Source organism: Miniopterus natalensis, chromosome 16, assembly GCF_054644295.1.
Source record: "Miniopterus natalensis isolate mMinNat1 chromosome 16, mMinNat1.hap1, whole genome shotgun sequence".
NCBI lineage: Eukaryota > Metazoa > Chordata > Mammalia > Chiroptera > Miniopteridae > Miniopterus > Miniopterus natalensis.
The window spans coordinates 18,406,785-18,427,558 of NC_142096.1; the positions used below are offsets into that span (position 1 = coordinate 18,406,785).

Consider the following 20,774-nt stretch of genomic DNA (forward strand, 5'->3'; position numbering starts at 1 on the left):
AGCGAAGGGAGCCTCACCACAGAACTCTGGCTGTTTTGTCTCGACACCCTCTTTTCCTTGGTGGTCCCCCATGTGTGGGACAAGAAGCAGAGAGGGAAGCAGCTCATTTTTCAGACCTCGTGCCTCCTCCAGCCTGGGTCCGGGGATGTGGACCCGTAACTCTCTCGATTTTCTTAAAGCCGCTTCCCACCCCAGCCCCCTTTCCCAGTTGGCCCTTAATAGAAAAAGTGGATGGGGGATGGCTGGTTTCTGGGACCAGGTCCTACTCTTTCCTGTACTCCTCCAGGCTCCTTTCCCACTTCTTGTAAGTCACATCCCCCTTTCTTCTAGGGCGGAGCCTGAGGGCTCAACCTTAGTCACAGCCTGGAGATGTCCTGTCCTAGGAACAGCTGTGTGAGCCAAGCCTTTGAGGACTAACTCTTGATGTGGAACCCAGAGGAATACTGGGAGCTAAGGATTACCAAATACCAAAGTAGCATTGATTAAATTACCCCAAGACACCGTTCCTGTTACGTATAGAATTTCAACCTTAAGGAAGGGCTTTACGTAAGAGACTGGTCAAATAAGAAAGCCAGGGTCTGGAGCCAGACAGGCCTGGGTTACCAGCTTACCAACTGTATCAGCAGTGGCTCTCTGGGCGCTTTATAGAGGAAAAATATCTAGAATGTTTGAAAATGATTACCATGGTAGGTAAGGAGAAAAATCATAGTTGCCTAAATAAAGAGAGTCTGGCTATACACCCTTTTCAATTCTATCTTTTCCAAAGGAATTTAGGAAAATTGACAAAAGAAAATACAACAACTTAAGCTCGGAATTGAAGGGGTAATTTGTGGAGTTGAGTTTGGGCACTCCTTTCTCTCCTGCCCTCCTAAGGATACCAGTGAGGCTTTCCTGACCCCCTTTTTTGTGATAGGAAGTTTGGAGAAAACCTTGCAACTCTCCCATAGACTTTGTTTCTCTAAAAACGTCTTTCGGGTTTCTTTCCTAAGAAGGGACACAACCAGGGGGTTTCTGCTTGGGTGGGCAAAGTAAATCTCTTGAGCTAACCGCTGGTCCTGGAATGCAAGTATGAGAACTGGAAGACATTCTTTTAGGCATGAATTCCTAGGAAAGACCCTTGAACCAAACTCCGTCTACTTCGGAAGCTCAGATCACTTTGGGATCATTACAACCCATATGCCTGTCCTTGGGGCTCCCTTACTCTTTCTCTTGTCTTTCTAAGTTTCCTAATTTTAAAAACTCTTTTGGTGATGAAGCTCACTCCACAGAGAGGCTGCAAGGTCTTGGGCAGCTTTGAAGCTGATGGACCAAGTTTGATGACCTGGCACACATTTATCTCTGGCCTTCACTTTCTTCATCTGTGCCAGGCCTGAAGTAGGGAATTATATACTCCTCCCTTTTCCCCCCTCACTCCCTTTGTCTTCTACTCCCATAGACTTTTTTGGTTACTCCCGAGTGACCACTAGTATTGCAAGATCAGGCAAGAGAAGGCCAGGAACAGGAGGAAGACTTCAGAACCCCCCAGTGAATTGCCTTTGGATGAAAAATTCACTCGTTGCTGGGAAAACTCAATGGAAATTATTCGGTTTGGGAAGTTGTGGTGAAGTAAAAAAAAAAGTTTTTAGTTTGTTTTTGATAGCTGCTGGAATAAAGGCAGAAAATGCCAATGTCATAATGAAAATAAAACATGGCCCTGGCTCAGTGGCTCAGTTGGTTGGAGCATTGTCCTATACACCAAAAGGTTATGGGTTCGATTACCAGTCAGGATACATACCTAGATTCTGACCAGGTTCAGTCTCCAGTCAGGGCTCATAAAGGAAGCAACAGATCTGTTTCCCTCTCACATCGATGTTTCTCTCTCTCTCTACCTCTCTCCCTTCTTCTTTCTCTAAAAAGTCAGTAAGAATATCCTCAGGTGAGGATTGAAAATACAAAACAAAACACAACATGGTACATACAATTTCTTTTGTAGCACTTTGTAAAGGCAAGAAATTTAGGTTCCAAGGAGTATTATTCTAGTAACTTTGTTCTTCAGTTTTAAGATTAGGATTGTGTGACATAGTTGTTTAAAAAAAATGGGTTCAGATTTCAGAGAAGGAAGTGACATCCAAGTTCCTATTTTTTATTTTTGTAAGCTCTGATATGAAATATTAGTAATTTTAAAACCTTTACATAACAGCAGCTCCCCCTAGTCTGCTTTGAAGTCCACTTCTGCCCAGCAAGGCTTGCCCTGAGCCATGTGGCATTAAGACACGGGCCTGAGTAACTGTGTGTGCCCAGGTTGGCCAACCATCTTTGGGTAAATAAATGTGGGGGACCTCAATCCTTGATGCCCGACACTTTTATAGCCTGTTGTGGAATAAATGAAATGCACATTTGTTCTTAAAAAAATTAAGAAAGAAGTTTTTCTTGAGCCCACGGTGTCTCAGTTGGCTTTAGTTCAAACACAGACCACAGAGGAACATCTTGGGGTGACTCATTCTGAACCCCTGCAGTTCACAATATATATATGATATCAAATCATCGCCTTGTAGGCCTTAAGCTTACACATTGTTATGTTAGTTATATCCCAGAAAGCTGGAGAAAAAAACAATCCTGGAAGTGAAATTCCAGGTAGACAGGGTTTCTTTGTTGAGGAGGTGGGTGAGGCAGTGTCAGGTCTTACCAGAGACAGTAGGATGCTAGACAAGGAGTCATAATTTGCCTCTTACCCCAGAGTCTGTTTGGGGGTTGTTGTTTTTTAAAAAAAGATTTTCATAGTCTAAGGCCCTTAAATGAGGATGAGCCACCCCTACTAGATATTTGTTCCAGTGAAAGACATTTTTGGAAAAAGTCACCCACCTCCCACTTTCTGGATGTGTTTGTGGATGTACCTTTGTGAGCCAAGGGTTGTCCAGCTGTTTGGGTCTCTTCAGAATGTCCAGTTACACTTGTGGGATAAACATCTCAGAGTCATATTTGCATGTTAAACCTTCAGTTATTATTATCATTATTAACCCGAAGTTTTCACATATAAAATGTGCCTTTATTTACTGTTAAAAAAAAATGAAGGCCATGCCAATGGCATCATCCACAGCATTTATGTGCAGTCCATCATAAGAAGCCTTGGAATTCCTCTGCGGTGCCTCCCTTTCCCACCTGCTTCCTCTTCCCACCACCCCTCAAGGGCTGTGACTCGCTGCCCTCTGGCCTTCCTGCTAGGACGCTTGCCACAGCCCATCTAGTACCCAGCTTGCTACCACACCTGCACTGTCCTCTGTCCCTTGGCTTGGGTTTTCTGTTTTCATTTTATTAAATTTATCATTGTCTTTTTTGCAAAGGTATTTCAAATCCTTTTAGGAAAGAAACAAGCTATAAATATAATCTCTTCATTTAACATCATTAATAAGTGGATAAAACACCAGTTTCAAAAGAGCCACCATATAAGAAAAAAAAAGAGAGAGAACAATGTTAGGCTTCTGCTTTTGGCGACAGCTGTGTGTGAGTCCCCGACGCCACCCTTCACTAGCACTGTGACTTTGGGCCAGTCTTTCCATCCCTTTATACCTCAGTTTACTCCTCTGTAAAGGGGGGTTAATAATACCTGACTCCTACGGTTCCTTTGAGGATTAAAAGATACTTGGAAAATTATAAATGTTTACTTAAAAAACACTAAGGTGTGAATCATTGTAAAGCGTAACTCATATCATTTACAAACTTGTAACCGCTTTCTCAGTTTCTGTTGGGGCTACATTGTGTTCTGTACTTTTCTAGTACCTTCCCCACAGCATTAGGAATTGCGAGACCTGCGGGGCGGTCAGCAGAGGCCCCTCAGCAGCAACACTCCCAGGGAGTAGTATTTAGTTGTTTATCTACCAAGCATACATTGGTTCTCAGGTGTCCATGGTGGTGAGGGAGGGGAAACATGAACTAAAGATAAGTAAATGATAGTCCGTGGACTATCGCCACCCCCTCTCCCATCCTCTGCTTTTCATTTTCATTTTGTCTGGGGCCCCTCAGAGCCGTTGTCGTGGAGTTGCCCACTCCAGCTCTTCACCTCCTCCTTCCCACAGAGGCCTCTCACTGAAGTAGAGATCTCCTCTTGTTCTTTTCCCGGTTAAAAACCTTTCCTCAGCCATAAATAAAGTCCACACTACTTGATATGACATATAAATAACACCCCACAAAGTACTTTTCTGATCTCATCGCCTACCTTCACACACACACACACACACACACACACACACACACACACACACACACACACACAAGCACACATGCACCCACACTACAGGGGTGTCTAACATTTTGAAACAGTTTTCTGCACAGAGTTGTTTATAATATCCCCATAGTCCACTCCTTCCAACTTTTTATTTGGAAATTTTCAAATCTACAGGGGAAAACATGAAAGAATATCCTCACTCAAATTCACCAATTCTTTATTATTTTCCCACATTTGCCCCCTCTCCCACCCCCCGCCTTTTTTCATTTTGACTGAAGTTGCAGACCCTGAGCCTTCAGGCCCACACACCTGGATGCCCTTCCTGAATGATGGACACTCTCAGCATAACCACAATGCCATTATCACACCTATAAAAGACACAGTTCCCTAATACCATGTTCAAACGATTTCAGATTTCCGCAATTATCCCAGCATGTGTCATCCCCTCCGGCCTCCCCATCCCAGAGTCATTCAAGGTTCACACATTGTGTCTCTTTAGTCTCTCTTAATATGGAGTAGTTCTGCCCCATCCCTCCCCCTGTATGTTCTGAAGTATCCAGGCCACTAGCCTTTACCACACATTAAGGATTTTTCATTTTGTTCCTCTAACCTCTGTATTTCCTGTAAACTAGAAGCTAGTTCTAGAAGTCTGTCTTTGAAAACAATAACTGTGTGTGGAGTCCGCCTCCCTTCCTTTCCCTCACCCACCTTTAGCAAGACTGGTCCAGCCGGGCATGTAGGAAGCCCCGAGTGCACCCAGGGCTGCTCCATTCATTCCTTCAGTCGAGACTCAGAGCACCTCCTCTGAGCAGGCCCCGTTCTAGGTGCTGGGACCTGCCCCATCAGCTTCCATTCTTTTGTGGGGGCTGACCAGGAATAAACCACTATGTAATGGGATGTAGGTCATAATAGGAAGAATAAAAGTGTAAATCATGAGACGTGGGCAGAGGGCTGATATTTTCCATCAGGTGTAAGTGAAGATCCGCCTGGGGGTGGGAGGTAACATTTCTGTAGAGATCTGGATAAAGGAGAGAACTAGAGAGGGAGAGGGTGAGGGAGGTGAGGCGCCTGGGGGAACAGTGGGGCAGCCCCCGCTGGTGCTGTCCCCGTGTCCCTTGGCCCAGCCTGTGGGCCAGGACTCCTCCCCCTGAGCTCGCTGTGCGCCTAGGGGTCTGCGCCAGGAGGCCTCTTCCCTCGTGTACCGTATTCCCTCATTTAAACAGCACCGTTGTAATAGCTGAGCACTTAAACACTGCGTTTTGGAGGTTAGGGGTGTGAAGACTGATGAAAAAAAGAACTCTCCCGTTTATTTACCCATCAACTCTAAAACCCATCTCGCTTATTTCCAAACCAACTTTAAAACCCATCTTCATTTCAGAAATTTTAGCATATGAAAAATATGTGCTGTTTTGAGTCAAAGAAGTACTTGCTTCCCCTTTATTTGGGGAACTACAGCTCACTAGTTTCAGAAAGAGGAGTGGCTGTTCTTTAGAGGCTTCCACCTCAGCTAATGAAATAAATGATAGATAAACAGGACGAAGGTCCATCTGGAAGCCTCGAGAACAAAATGCACTGATGAGCTGTAGCCACAACGCAAGTGGGTGACAGTTTGCAGAGGTGCTCTTGAGATTTCTTAAAACAGTTCCTGCCCCAGGAGGCATTCCCCAATTCGTATCACTCCGTCTTCCCCAAACTCTAAATCATCTCTCCTCCCCTGAAGTTCTTGGCAGTGGTCCCCAAATGGCCATGCTTTGGAATTACACAGGTCACATCGGGGGACCCCTGCCCCTGCTGGGCCCCAGAATGTTTCCTGGGAAGTGTTCAGGGAACCTGCTCTGTTGGGTCTAGGTGATTCTGGTGTTCCTTCAGGCTTGGAAACCACTGCCCTTTGGGATGTTCAATTGAAGTTCAAAACAGGCTTGACCATGACACTGTACTGTAAGGCAAGATTCACATCTGATTTCAACTTTCAAAATCATGTTTTTAGTCCCCAGAGTACTTTGTGTGGGGCTTTACATATCTTAGTAGCAATTGGGTAAACAAATAAAAGACTTAAGCATTTAGAAGCATGGCCATGTCACTCTGCACTGGCCAAGCACAAGCGCCCTCTGACAACTGGTCTTTCTCCGAAGTCTTACTCACGACTGTGGCTTGCTGATACCATTGTTTGTGCCTGGAGCTCTGCCATCTCTTCGGGCTTCCACACTCACAGGTCTTACTGAGAAGTCTACTGGATTTGATCATTTGGATGTTCCTACAAAGCATCTTTTCTCCCATACCTGTGACTCCTCTATTATTTCCAGTCTTGGCGAAGGCCCCCACTATTTTTCCAGGCCACGTTCAGTTGGGGCCAGGTTCTATTCATTCTGGTTACTAATCATGCTTCCCTTTGAAGCCTCAAGCTCCCTTACTCACCTTGCATATTGTGTCATTCATCTAGGGGTGTGTGGAGGCAAATAAACAGATTCCTCAGCATGGCACCTAAGGTGTGCCTCCCTCTCCTCTCCAGCCCGACTCCTGGCTTTCCCTACCTGCCCCTTGGCAAAGGGATTGACATTATAGAACTAGGTCCCTGTGAAGGGGCCATGTTATCTCTGGGTCAGTACTTTGCATGTAAAGTTCCTTCTTCCTGGAATCCCTTTGCTGACTTTGCTACCTGGCTGACATCACTTCCATTTTGACTTACAGAGCATTTCTTTCAGGATGCTTCCCCTGGCCACAGCCTTTCCTCTTGCATGAGTTAGATGTCCTTTCCTAGGTCTGGTGCTTCCTCTGTCACTGACTCACCACTGTACTGTAAATTTAACTCACACATGTTTGCCACAGAGTGTGAGCTTCTTTAGAGCAGGAACTGTGTCTTGCTGACATAAAACTGATGCACAATAAATAGATGTTGAACAAATGAACGAATGCATTCAAAAGCAAACAGGTTTGTGAACAATATCCACATTGGAGTGTGTTAAACTCTCTATGATAAAGAATAGAAGTGCATTGCTTTTATTTATCAATGGCTTAAGCCAGTTCTAGAATGGTAAAACAGTGTCATTGCTTTTATATTCCAACAGGAAATATGGGATGTATAAAATCAAAAAGGAAAGACAATCTGAATGACGATGGAATAGATTTGAAGACGCAACCAGTACGTAATACTGACCGAACTATTTATGTGAGAGATCCAACGTCCAATAAACAGCAAAGGCCAGTAAGTAGATAGTCTCAGGAGAGAATTCCCACAGCAGGACCAAAGCATGGCTGCGTAACTTAAACACCAGATCTGTAACATGTGCATGCAAAAATACACGTCAGTAACTTGGGCCTTAATTCTTTTTTTTTTTTTTCACCTGTGTATTTTCATAGATTTATTGGAATACATTTCGGAGAGTTAATGCATGAATCAGTCTCTGACTAACATGAATTCAATACATTGCTACATGGTCGAAGCAAAGACTGTGTGGAAGAGTGTATTTCCTATGTATCAATTCGGCTTAATGGTTGAAACTGTAGTGAAGTTTCTGCACATACCTGTGAAGATTTACACAATACAGCTGTGAAACACTGTTTTTAGCACAGTTATTATTACTAAATGAAACATCTACTATTTTTTTTATTGTTCAAAATACAGTTTTGTAACTGAAACTTTTAAAGAGCCTGTAAACATTTGAGAGAAAAGCAGGTCACTTATTGTACAATAAAGTGGCCTTTGATCACCTTATGTGTAGAGAAAATCATCTTTCATATCACTGGTGTGAATACCCACTTTTTATATATAAAGACATTCATGTCTGTCTGAGCTTGTGTGACTTAGAACAGGCAGTGAGATTAGTGCAATGGTCTGGAAGCAGAAGGAAATGCTGCATTCAAGTCAGAAACTAAAATTGGTGCTAATATGTCCTTTATCCCATTGTCATCCTTCAATCAATTGATAATAGTACAGATACTGAAGTTGTTATGGCTTACTATAATTAAAAAATTTTTTAAAAATCACAGCTAATTCTGCCCACTAACTTTGGACGAATATCCTCACCCAAGGATATATTTTTATTAATTTTTAGAGAGAGAGAGAAACATCAGTGTGAGAGAGAAACATCCATTGGTTGCCTCCCATGCATGCCCTGACCAGGGATCGAACCCACAACCTTTTGGTGTAGGCGGCTATGCTCCAACCAGCTGAGCCACCTGGCCAGGGCGATTCTCTCCCTTTATGTATGAAGATACACATAACATATGTATAACATATGTCATAGCCTGGTTTTTATGGACTTCCTTGGCATTTAATCTGGAAGCAGCTTATTCCAGGTTAACCCAAATGCCTTTATTAAGTGTTTTTATAGTTTCTCTAGTGTGACATGTTTTTAGATGCCTTGTCATTCCAGAAGTATATAGTTGTTACCAAGACCTTCAGCCAGCCCTCTACCCCACAGTTCGCCATTATCCTACAAGTATGACATATGTCAAAGTCACACGTCATTGTTGAAATTGATGTCATTATTGACCTTCTTAAAAAGAAGTGAGATGAAGAGTGAATATATTGTACATGATATTTCTGGATAGATATATTAACATTGTAATTTTATGTAGAAACCCAAAATGTATAAGATTATTAACAGCTTTAATGATTTGGTTATAAATACGTATGTCCTACAGGTAGGTTTACAGTTGTGAGTACACAAAACACAGTTTACTCTTATATTATTATTTATTCTTGTATTATATATTTGTCCATAAGAACAACTATAAACCTACTTTTGCCCACCCCTGTATTTAAAAACACTGCATTAATAAGTATAGATGTAGAACTATATATTATATAAATATGATTAGTAGAAAATAAAATGATATAAGGAACTGAAGTCACAAATAGTATTTTTATTATAAGCTTCAAAGATCTCATAAAAAGGATCCAGCTTTTTCTGGTATCACACGTATCAGATTTTACACGCTTTAAAACCCAAGTGTCTGTTTTTGTTTGTTTTTTCTTTAATGGTAAACAAATTTATTTTTTTATTCAGAAAAGCAAAGGAAACTAGTACAGACTTACACACCATTTTTCACCTTCTTAAAAGTAAAGGAGGTGAAAACTTAAGTTAGAAAGCAGTAGTAGTAAACAAGTTTGATATCTTTCAATTCCCGTATTTTAGTTTGTGCCTTCTGTGGTCACAGATGCCCTGTTTCCTGAGCTGGTTAGTTTGGCCTGACTCCATGGCCACAGATAACTCTCAGCTCTGGCAGATGCGCCCAGAATGCACGCCCAGGATTGATTACAGAGGGACTCTAAGGAAAAGACAGTTTAAAGAAAATGAGGGTAGTAGATGAGTTGCATGTATGTGTTGGTGAGAGTGGGGGTGGGGCTTTTTGTGGGAATTACTATATTTTTCTGGTATTAGAAAATTATGTATTTTGGCCTTATAAAATGTGTATTAAAACATTTGCAAATTAAGGACACTTTGATATTTGAAAATCAGCTTGCTGCTTTCAAAATCATTTAATTAATCTCTCATCTTCTAATTATTTCCTCTAAGTCATTAAAACTGATCATACATCCTAATTACGCAAATTTAAATGATTAAAAAATCAGTATAAAACTTCATGGACCCATGATTTTCTGATGCCAGAAAATATACTAATGCCCCCACCACCATAGCCCAGATTTTATGGGCTAACTTTCGTCAGAAATTTAAATTTTAGTACAAACTGTTTTGATCCCATTTCATTAAATCACTCTAATCAAAGAGAAAAGTTACATGATTTGTGGGTGCAGTTCTCTGACAGTACCTTCCTTAAAAGGGCCTAAGAGGTCTTAAACATCCTCCTCGCGGTCACTGAGAGAAAAAGGATTTGATTTAGAAGGTAATTGAAGTGGCCTTTTGTGCCACTGCCCTCTTCCTGATAGTTCATCTCCAACTAAAATAACGGGAGATGCCATCTGCCCCTATGATGGAATCAGGGTCAGCCATAGAAAATCAGGGCTGATCAGGGCTTGTTCTCAGCAGCTCGTAGCAGAGCCCTCGCTGCAGTTTTTAAATATAAGTCTGGGAAACATGGAGATCAGTAGTTCTGGGCTTGGATGGCTATTCCACTAGGTCCCCAGGACTCCAGGCCACTTCTGTCTTTGCCCTGCTGCCCCTGGTGCTTGGTGTCCCTGGCTGCTGAGACTCCAGCCTTCACCCAGAGGGCAAGGCTAAAGGGGACCAGGCCCCAAAGGCCCACATAACCATTCTGTTTACAGATACACTGCCTCCTCCATCTGCACAGAGTGCTAGAGAATTTGGAAGCATAGTCATTTAGCTGGGCAAATTGCCTCCCAAATAATATTAGGGTTCTGTTACCAAATAACAGCGAGAAGGATGATTGGGTAAGCATCTAGTAGCCTCTGCCCAGAGCCCTGCTCATTTCCTGCCACCACAGGCAAACGACTGCTTTTAGAAAGAAGAGCTGTATAGAGCAGGACAGAACTGGGCAGAATTTTTTCTCTGTACACCTCTTCTTTCCGGCTTAATACATTAGCAAATCTAAACCTCATTTGCTACTGTTAGAAAAACAATACATGATACAACATGAATGTGAATAAGAAAAGCTAAACATAAAAATTCTTTTCTGACCAATATTCTCTCCTAGGTTCCAGAATCTCAGCTTTTACCAGGACAGAGGTTTCAAACTAAAGGTATGTTTTCATAGCAACATTGATGGTTTCTTTTGTTAACTGTTAGAGACTCTTTGAAGTCATTTTTCCTGGGTGTTATTTTTTTTATTCTGGAAAAATACACATAATGTAAAATTTACCATTTTAACAACTTTTAAGTGTATAAGACAGTGGCATTAAATACATTCACATTGCTGTGCAACCATCACCACCATGCATCTCCAGAGCTTTTTCATCTTCCCAAACTGAAACCCATTAAATACAAACTCCATCCCTCTTCCTCCCAGCCCCTGGCATCCACCATCCTACCTTCTGTCTCTATGAGTTTGATGCCCTAGGAATCTCATACAGTTGGAATCATAGAGTATTTGTCCTTTTGTGTCTGGCTTGTTTCACTTAGCACAATGTCCTCAAGGTTCCGTCATGTTGTGGCTGGTGACAGGATTTCCTTCCTTTTATAAAACTGAATAATATGCTGTTGTATAGATCACATTTTGTTTATCCATTCATCTGTCACTGGACATTTGATTGTTTCCTCCTTTTAGCTATTATGAATAATGCTGCTATGAACATGGGTGTATCATTTCTTAAATACAGAGTTGGCGTGAATTGTAGATGTAGGTCTGTATGATTTGAGATAACGGACATTGCATGCAGCACGTAAAGCATGCTATTTACTGTAGACCGTGTAGGCCCTGAGCCCCACTAGGGAGGAAACACACGCCCCATCCCAGCTCCCCTCTCATCAGCACATCCTGTCATCCTTTGTGCCTGACAAGGATTTGTTGAAATGTCTTCTGTTGTTGGATTTTTAAAGGTCTTCATTTGTGTTTTCTTTTTAGATCCAGAAGAGCAAGGAGATATTGTGGTAGCTTTGTACCCTTATGATGGCATCCACCCGGACGACTTGTCTTTCAGGAAAGGAGAGAAGATGAAAGTCTTGGAGGAGTAAGTATACTCAGCACACTGCACCTGTTGCTCCTGTACCCTGGCTACTGTGTCCTACACACTGGACCCTCGTTTTGCTTCCAGTAGCACAGCAAGAGCCAGACCCCCTCTCTGGGCCTGAGGCCTCCCAGCCTCCTTGCTGTGGTAGGGCTGGGAATGGAAGGAGTGGAGCCAAAGGAATTGTCCTCTTAAGTTTGCCTGTGAGCACTCGCCAGAGGTTTCCCTTTGAAGACAGACACTGGTTTCTTTCTTACCCATCTCTGCCATCTTAAGAAGTTTGGGTGTGTGTGGGATGTGTATGTTATTATAATGCCATTTTTATTTAGTTACTCAAATTCAGACTGAGTTTATGGGTCCACCGTGATTCCATTTGTAAGGGCACTGTGCTAAAGCAAGTGGCACTTCTGTGAAGACAAGTGACATCATCATTTGCTTGACCCCATCCATGCTGACTCACAGACCTGTGACCCTACTCAGACCACAGGGGTTCAGAACAGTACTGAGAATAAGGAACTCCAAGTATCTCAATCCCAGCTTGCTTTTCCTTCTAATGTGCGTACATCGTCGCCCTGGCCTGCCAACCAGGGTTAGAGGAGGGAGACCCTTTATTAACTATAAGGTGGTAAGTGGTTGAGAGCTATTCTCGCTTACTGGCTGAGCATGAACTTGGGCCTAATCCTGGCCCTGTCATTTACTGCTGTGTGATCTCTACAAGTTACTTCAACTCTACCTCAGTTTCTTCCTTTATAAAATGGGACCGACAGTGCCTCTGTTGCGGGTTGATGTGAGGATTACGTGTGTGCTCATAGGGATAGATAGAGTGTAGGCGTATAGATTAGTGTCCGTCGTAGTCCTCCATGTCTTGCCAACGAGCATCCATCTCCGTGTGGGAATTTGAAGGGCAGCATAAGTGAGGCTCATAGGGACCCATCCATTTCTCCCTCTTTCACTGCTCCACCTTCCTCCCCAGCTCCATGCTGAGGGCAAGAGAAAGGTGGTTTTCTATTTCTTTTTTCTATGGCATCTATCTGTAGAAACCAAATGTTTGGACAAAGGAGTCTATATCATAGGAACTATGGTTCATTATCTCCTCAACTTCCATTCCTATAAGGAACCTAAAGCATTTCTTGGATATCCTTTGGGAAATTACAAACATTTTGCTTCTTCAGGATGGGAACCATTTTCCCCAACTCTTGTTTGTGCAGCACTGAGCACAGTGGCCCACACTTCAGTCATGAAGCTGTTTTCCTTTGCTTCAGTCTCTAAACATATTTTTATTTCAGCAAGAAGAGTGAATTTTCCCACTGGATTCTGAGGTTCCAGGAATCTTCCCCACCCTCCCTGAACCCCAAGACACCTTGAGACAGTTGCTGTTGCAGTTCTTGAGTAATTGGACACACTTTTCTATTCCAGGCATGGGGAGTGGTGGAAAGCTAAATCCCTTTCAACAAAGAGAGAAGGCTTCATCCCCAGCAACTACGTAGCCAAAGTCAACACCATGGAAACAGAAGAGTGAGTCCTGCATGTTGCCATCCTTGATGGTTTTGTTTGCTGCATTGGATTTCTTTTTCATTCTTTATCTTTTCACTTCCCCAGAGCATAACACTGAACTGTCACAATGTCTTCTCAGGTGGTTTTTCAAGGATATAACCAGGAAAGATGCAGAAAGGCAGCTTCTGGCGCCAGGGAACAGCCCTGGGGCTTTTCTCATCAGAGAAAGTGAAACATTAAAGGGTAAGAAGTGGCATAAGGCTTCTTATAAAACACCATTTCGGAACTCATTCTTAGAAACTATTCTAGAATATACTATGAAAACATAAAATCAAATTATTTGTTTTGCTACTAAAAGTAACATACAAAACAGGCATAATTATGGCCATTTCTCACCATCCTTTATGTTTGTTGAATCTCTTACATTATTATTTAGAGTAAATCTTGACATTTTAAGAGAAGGGAAATAAAAATAACTTTTCTAGTCAGCAAAATAATTTAAAAAGTCATCATGAAGAAGGAAAATGGTATGTCGGTAAACTTCAGAGCAAACAAAATCCTAGCTTTATTTATTAAGTAGACTTTTTTTAAAAAATGGGGTCTACATTCATTCTGAATGTTTGTTAGGGATCACTGTCTAATATAAAGATCTATGTATTATTATTGATTTTTAGAGAGAGAGGACGAGAGAGGGAGAGAGAGAGAGAAACATCCACATGAGATCGAAGCATTGATCAGCTGCCTCCTGCACCCCCCTCCAGGGGTTCTACCCAGCAACCTGGGGCATTTGCCCTGACCAGGAATTGCACCTGCAACCTTTCGGTGCACTGAACAATGCCCAACCAATTGAGCCAGGGCTCAAGTAGACCTTTTATAGGACTTTTCAAATTGTGTACTATGCATACTTAATTTATATTTTGCCTATTTTATGGCAAAATGGGTGCTACAGTATTGTATAATGCAGGTCTCATTTATAAAACAGGTATAATCTTTACTTCTACTTTTTCCCTCTCAGGAAGCTACTCTCTGTCTGTCAGAGATTATGACCCTGTGCACGGTGATGTCATTAAGCACTACAAAATTAGAAGTCTGGACAATGGGGGTTATTACATCTCTCCAAGAATCACTTTTCCTTGTATCAGTGACATGATTAAGCATTACCAAAGTAAGTAAAAGCTGGAGGTTGGGCAAGACAAATATGTTTATCATGGTAAATATATGGTGTCAAACACTGTTTTATATTATAATTTTTATGCATTACATTTCTTTTGGATAAAATTAAAGGATCATGTTCTAAATTCATGTATAAAGAAATATACATTCAAAGTCATATTTGAGCCTTGGGAGTAATTATGTTAGTCCTTCCCACCTAATCCCTGATGTTCGAGAATTGATATCTCAGAATTACGAAAAGAAAATGAATACTTTTGTCACATAGTGTACATTTTTACAACACATCATTGTCTGGAAGAGTAATGTGTGTGTAAAAGTAACACATACTCTTGGTAAAAGAAGACAGAAATCACAGTAATGGCAAGTCAATTGTCCTCTGTCACCAGTGCCACCTCCATCCCTGTTAAGCTGAACCCATGACCAGCCTTTAGGTTCATTCCCTATGTGATTGAAGTCAGTTGTAGTGGGAACTGTTGTTACTGCTTATTTCTACAACCTGCTCAAGGGGAACACACATTATAAGTTTGCTTAGGTCCCAAAAGATGGAGAGAGCATGGTGCCGCAGATTCTGTGGAACCCTCCTTCCCTCTGTTATCCCACTCACTTATTCGTCTGGCATGTGTGCTGAGTGCTTGCTGTTCTCTGGCCCTGTCCTGGGGTTGGGGGTCCCCTGGTGACAGGACCAAGTCCCTGCCCTTTTGCCATGAAGATCTTACATGAGTTCAGCAATTTTAATTACATTTAATTAATTGTGACAGTCTATCAGCCTTTGTTTATCTATTTGTTATGTTTTTATTGTTTTAATAGATTAACAGTAGTAATGAGTAAAATCAAGTATGTTTTAAATTATCTTTTATTTAAGAATTTCAAAAGTCACAATTGTAAAAATGATACCCTGTAAGCATTTTATGGCAAGTTGGAAATAAGACTAATAGTCGAAACTTCCCCATAGATACTGGTAAAATACAAAATGTAATTGTTTTTTAACATATTTTTTCTCTTATAAATTAGAGCAGTCAGATGGCTTGTGCAGAAGATTGGAGAAGGCTTGTATTAGTCCCAAACCACAAAAGCCATGGGATAAAGATGCCTGGGAGATCCCGCGGGAGTCCATCAAGTTGGTGAAGAAGCTCGGTGCTGGGCAGTTCGGGGAAGTTTGGATGGGTGAGTGTTTGGTTCTGGAGCCAGAGATCACCCTGGAGGTGACGACAGGAGAAATAAGGGCTCGAGCCAATTTCTGTCATTCTTCTCAGACACTAAACTATGTCAGCAGCATCAGTTCTTGTTTTTCTCTCTCCACCTGGCACCAAGAACTGGCTTGCAAAATTATTTGATTAGACTCTCGCTCTTCCTTGTGACTTGATAATTCTTTCAGAATGAATGTTTGTAAGGAACAGGGCAGTGGGTATTTATCCTGATTGTTCTGTCTGCTCTTTCGTGGTTCATCACCAGAGGCTGGACACACACACATTTAACTGCAGCACGTTGGCTTCTCTCTCAGGGGAAGGTACACTTGGTTTAGGACCATCCTTGCTAGTGGGCCCAAGGAAGCCTCACATTTATTGCAGTTTCTCACCAAGAAAGTTTCTAAAGATGCTCAAAGTGCCATCATCACTGAATCATTCCTTTCGGTTAAGGACAGCTCTCCTCGGCTGGCAAAATCACAGCAGTGGCTTTTTCCAGGGGATTCCTTTGCCCATCTTGTCTTCTCTGAAGTTTTGATAGTGAATGTGAGTTCCTTTTGTGATAAGAACACCCTCTTGTGCTGCACTCCCCTTTTTTAAAGCGTCATGTTTTCTTCATGGTTCCAGTTGAAGATGCAGTTACTGCTGGAAAGAATGACATGTTAGGTCATGCACGTCTTACGCCATCACTCTTTCTGTCCCAGCTTTGTGTGTGTGAAAGCAAACATGATTTCTAAAGAGGAGTGGGCAGCTTTGAAAACTGTCCAACCCCTGATGAGCAGAAACCGGGCATGTCCAGCCTGCTGCAGCCACGTGGGCATTTCACTTCTCCATCTACGAGGCAAAGGTTTTCCCCTAAAATCTTGGCCCGTGGGATCCGAGCTTTGCCCACTTTCTCCTGTTGACGCTTTTAGTTGGGGTTCTTTTAAATGGCAGATACTGACCTAGCATATAATTAATTCTTACTGCATTGTGTTTGTGAGCATATATGCAGAATTCAGGTAAATTAGAATCACGCACCTCACATTCCTTTGGTTGGCCTGTTTCAGAACCACTGGGCGGTGCGTATCAGATACTATTTCCTTTCCAGTCAGCAGACTCGTGGGCCAGAGTGCTCACTCTAGGTGTGGTCTCTTCTCATTCACGCTCTGTTGCTTAAGTGTTAATATTTTCCCCCTCCTTTCTCTGTCTCTTCTATTCTTTGGGGGGGAGTGGAGGGACAGCAGGTTTTATGTTTGCTGTTGACCCCCCCTCACACACTTTTTTGCACTACGATCTAAGCTGAGTGACCTTCCAGCTGCCACCAGTCCTCCACGTCCAAGTGTGCAAGGGAAACTTGCTCTACTTTTTCATTGAGGTAAAAATCATGTAACATAAAATCAATCATTTTACACTGAACAAGTCAGTGACATTTCCTACATTCACACTGTTGTGCAACCACCACCTCGATCCAGTTCCAAAATGTTTTCAGCACCCCGAGACAAATACTGTATCCATCAAGCGGTCATTCCCCACCCCCTGCTCCCCGCAGCCCCTGGCCACCACCATTTTACTCTCTGTCTCTATGAATTTGACTATTCCAGGTACCTCATATAAGTAGAATCCTGTAGTATTTACGCTTTGGTGACTGGCTTTTTTCACTTAGTATTATGTCTTCAGATTTCATCCATGTTGTACTACGTCTCAGGGTTTCATTCTGATTTAAGGCTGAATAATATTCCATTGTATGGATATACCACAGTATATCTGTTTATCTGTTGATGCACATTTGGGTTGTTTCCACCTTTTGGCTATTATGAAGAATGCTGCTATGAACATGCATGTATGAATTATTGTGCAGACAAATATTCTCATTTCTCTTGGATATATACATTTTTTAAGGAGTGAAATTGTTGGGTCATATGGTAATTTTACATTTACCTTTTTGAGGAACCATCAAGCTGTTATCTGCTCATTTTAAAAAAATGCTGCCTTATCTTTTTCCTTAGGTATTTGTATTTCTTAATATATCCTTTTCAAATCCATAACATGAGGACAGGAATAGTATAACATTGTATACCCTTCACCTACATTCACCGGTTAATAGTTTGATATATTTGCTTTATCTTTTTATACATATACACACTTATACACATACATATTTTGTTGTTGAATCACTTGAGAGTACGTTGCAGAGGTACTGACGCTTCTCTCCTAAATTCTTAAGCATGTGTCTCCCAAGAGCAGGGCCATTATCTTACACAATACAGGGATCACATTCAAGAAATTTAACATTGATGCATTCTATTATCTAATACAGAGCCTACATCGAATTTCCCTAATTGTTCCAGTAACGTTCTTGGAGCTAAGATCAGGTATCTGCATTTAGTTGACATGTCGTTAGTCTCCTTCAATCTGGAACACTCAGTCCCTTAGCCCATCTTCATATTTTATGACACTGACATTTTGTAGAACACGAACATGGGTCACTTGTTTTGTGGAATGTCCTTCATTTGGATTTTTCTGATGTTTCCTGTAACTTGGCTCAGGTTATGCCTTTGTGCTAGAATAGGACAAGTGATGCTGTGTCCTCGGTGCATCCGGCAGGAAGCGCAGAATGTTAGATGGTTCCATTATTGCTGATTTCTTTTTAATTTGAAGGAAGTCCACCAGATTTCTCCACTGTAAATGTTACTTTTAGGTTCCCTTTTGTAATTAATTAATAATCTATGCTGTGCTCCATAAGAACTTCCCCCAAATGGTTTCAGCATTATCTGCTCATTTTAATCTCTTTCCTCTCAGAAGCCATGACTTCTCTAAAAAGCTGGCCTTGTCCCTGCCCCCCTGCCACACTCCCCAGGCCGTGTCTCCTCCAACCCCATTGGCTCCCTTTGGTAACCAGGGAGGGACTCTGCCTTCTCTTCCTGGCCGCCCCTTTCCAGCCTTATCTCTTTATTGGCAGGGGAATACTTGCTCACGATTACATTTAACTGTCCTCTAGGTCTCTGAGTCCATCTGAGTGTCCCACGGCTTTGAGTGGGGAGGACATGACAAGGTGTGGGGGGAGAAAAAACAGTGTCCCTGCTATAAGATGTCCACAGGTTCATTTCTAGGGACATTTTCATCGATTATCTCATACACTCATCACAGTTACACTGTAAGATAAGAATTGTTATTGTTATTCAACAAATGAAGACACTGAGAACCAGAGAAGCAACTTGCCCAAAGTCATTCAAGGCAGTGAAGGAGCCAGCTCGCTGCTCCGGCATCCCAGAGAGCTGGACCACTTGCTTGCTAAGCTGTCTGCAAGTTGATTTGACCCTCAGCTTCAGTTTCCTCATGGGTAAAACGGGCAAACAACAGTCATCAGTTGTTGAACGGGAAAATGAGGGTATGTAGCTGCAGGGTTTCCTGTAGAGTCTGGCTCTCTGCACTCTACTTTTATTATTTTCATCTTACCGTGTTTGACTATAGCCTTTGGAAGCTACATTTCAATGGATTTTCTCCAATTTTAATTATGAATTCAAACTATAAATAATCCAGTTAGACCTTCCCATGGATAGTTGTCGGCAAAGGAATTGCATTATCTGTCATGAAGGGAAAAGTAGAGGGAGCTTAACCAGAGTGTACTCTCCTGCTCTCCAACAGCAGCCTTGCATGTGGAGTGATGGCTTGGAGCTTTGTTCCAGCCTGCTCGTGTTCAGCTGTGAAGCCATGATATGGGCATTGAACTGCATGCTCTTTGCACCCAAAAGATAAGAGATAAGAATTGCTGGTCTCAGAGTTATCATTTCAGGAAGAGATGATAGTCCTCTAGATGAGCAGCAGAGGCTCATCTGAGACGGGTTATAAAAGAACCTAGTGTGTAGGAATGGTGTAAGGATTGAATGAGGAGATTCAGGAAAGCACCTAGTTCCATCAACAGCATTCAAAGAACCCTTGCTGTTACATATTTAATTTTATTATATAGAAAGTGTGGTGACATGAGAGCAAAGACTATGAAATAGAGGAAAGAAATTACCCAGGATTTTCCCACTTGACACAAGTTGTTTCTCAGGTTTTTAAATCAAGCTTTTTATTTTGAGATAATTATAGATTCATTTGCAGTTGTAAGAAATAAAGAAATAAAAACATGTGTCCACACAAACATGTTTACACAAATGTCCATAGTAGCATGATTCAATAATAGCTGAAGGGTGTAAATAACACAAATGTCCATCAGGTGATGCACTGATAAACAAAATGTGGTATAGCCATACGATGGAATATTATTTAGCAATAAAGAGAAATAAAATACTGACACATGCTACAGAATGGATGAACCCTGAAAACACTATGTTAAATGAAAGAAGCCAGGCACAAAGGACTACATATTTTATTATTTCATTTATATGAAATGTCCGGGATAGGCAAATCTAAGAAACCAGGTAGATGAGTGGTTGCCTCAGGTAGGGGGGTGGAAGGATGGGGGAGTGACTGTTAATGGGTACAGGTTTCTTTTGGGGGTGATGAAAATTTTCTAATGATTGTGGTGTTGGTTCCACAATTCTGAATATACAAAACCAATGAATTATATACTTTAAATGGGTAAATGATATGGTATATGAATTGTATTTCAAAAAAGGTATTATATGTAAAAGAAATAATACAAAGAGATCCCATGTAATCTTTACTCAGCTTCTCCCAGTAGTAACATCTTACAAAACTATAGTACAATATCATTGCCAGGATATTGGCATTGATAGTTGTTTGCTTTTTAATTATGCTTTTCTCTTTCTAATATTGTATTAAAGAAAGGAAAGAAAGAAGGGAGGGAAGGAGAGAGGGAGGGGAAAGAAGAGAGGAAAAGGAAGGGAGGAAGAAGACAAAAGGAGAAAATAGACAATTTTGATCTGGGATCTTACTTGGATATCTTATGTGAATTTGGCTGTTATCAGGGATCTCCTCCTTAGCTATTGAAAGAACATCACTATGCTGGATGCATTTAACAAGAAATACTTGGAATAAAACCAAAAGAATGGCGATTGGTGATACTCTGCTATGAATCAGAGGCTAAAGGATGGCCCCTCTCCATGCGTGTTTGGGAGTCTCTTTCTGTCCAAGGGCTGGTATAATAGCAAGGTCTGCAATTTAGAGCTGCCAGAATCTACTTGGTGTG

At 41.7% G+C, this 20,774-nt stretch overlaps 1 protein-coding gene across 1 annotated transcript in view; it reads left to right on the forward strand.

Moving 5' to 3' along the window:
- Positions 1-20,774, forward strand: part of LYN (LYN proto-oncogene, Src family tyrosine kinase) — a 90,897-nt gene that overhangs the window by 40,818 nt on the left and 29,305 nt on the right. Inside the window, exons 2-8 of the mRNA XM_087825384.1 lie at positions 7,267-7,403; positions 10,817-10,862; positions 11,684-11,789; positions 13,203-13,301; positions 13,420-13,523; positions 14,296-14,445; positions 15,465-15,617. Coding sequence (XP_087681510.1) covers positions 7,272-7,403; positions 10,817-10,862; positions 11,684-11,789; positions 13,203-13,301; positions 13,420-13,523; positions 14,296-14,445; positions 15,465-15,617 — 790 coding nt within the window. The 5' untranslated portion in view covers positions 7,267-7,271. The remainder of the gene's footprint in view (positions 1-7,266; positions 7,404-10,816; positions 10,863-11,683; positions 11,790-13,202; positions 13,302-13,419; positions 13,524-14,295; positions 14,446-15,464; positions 15,618-20,774) is intronic.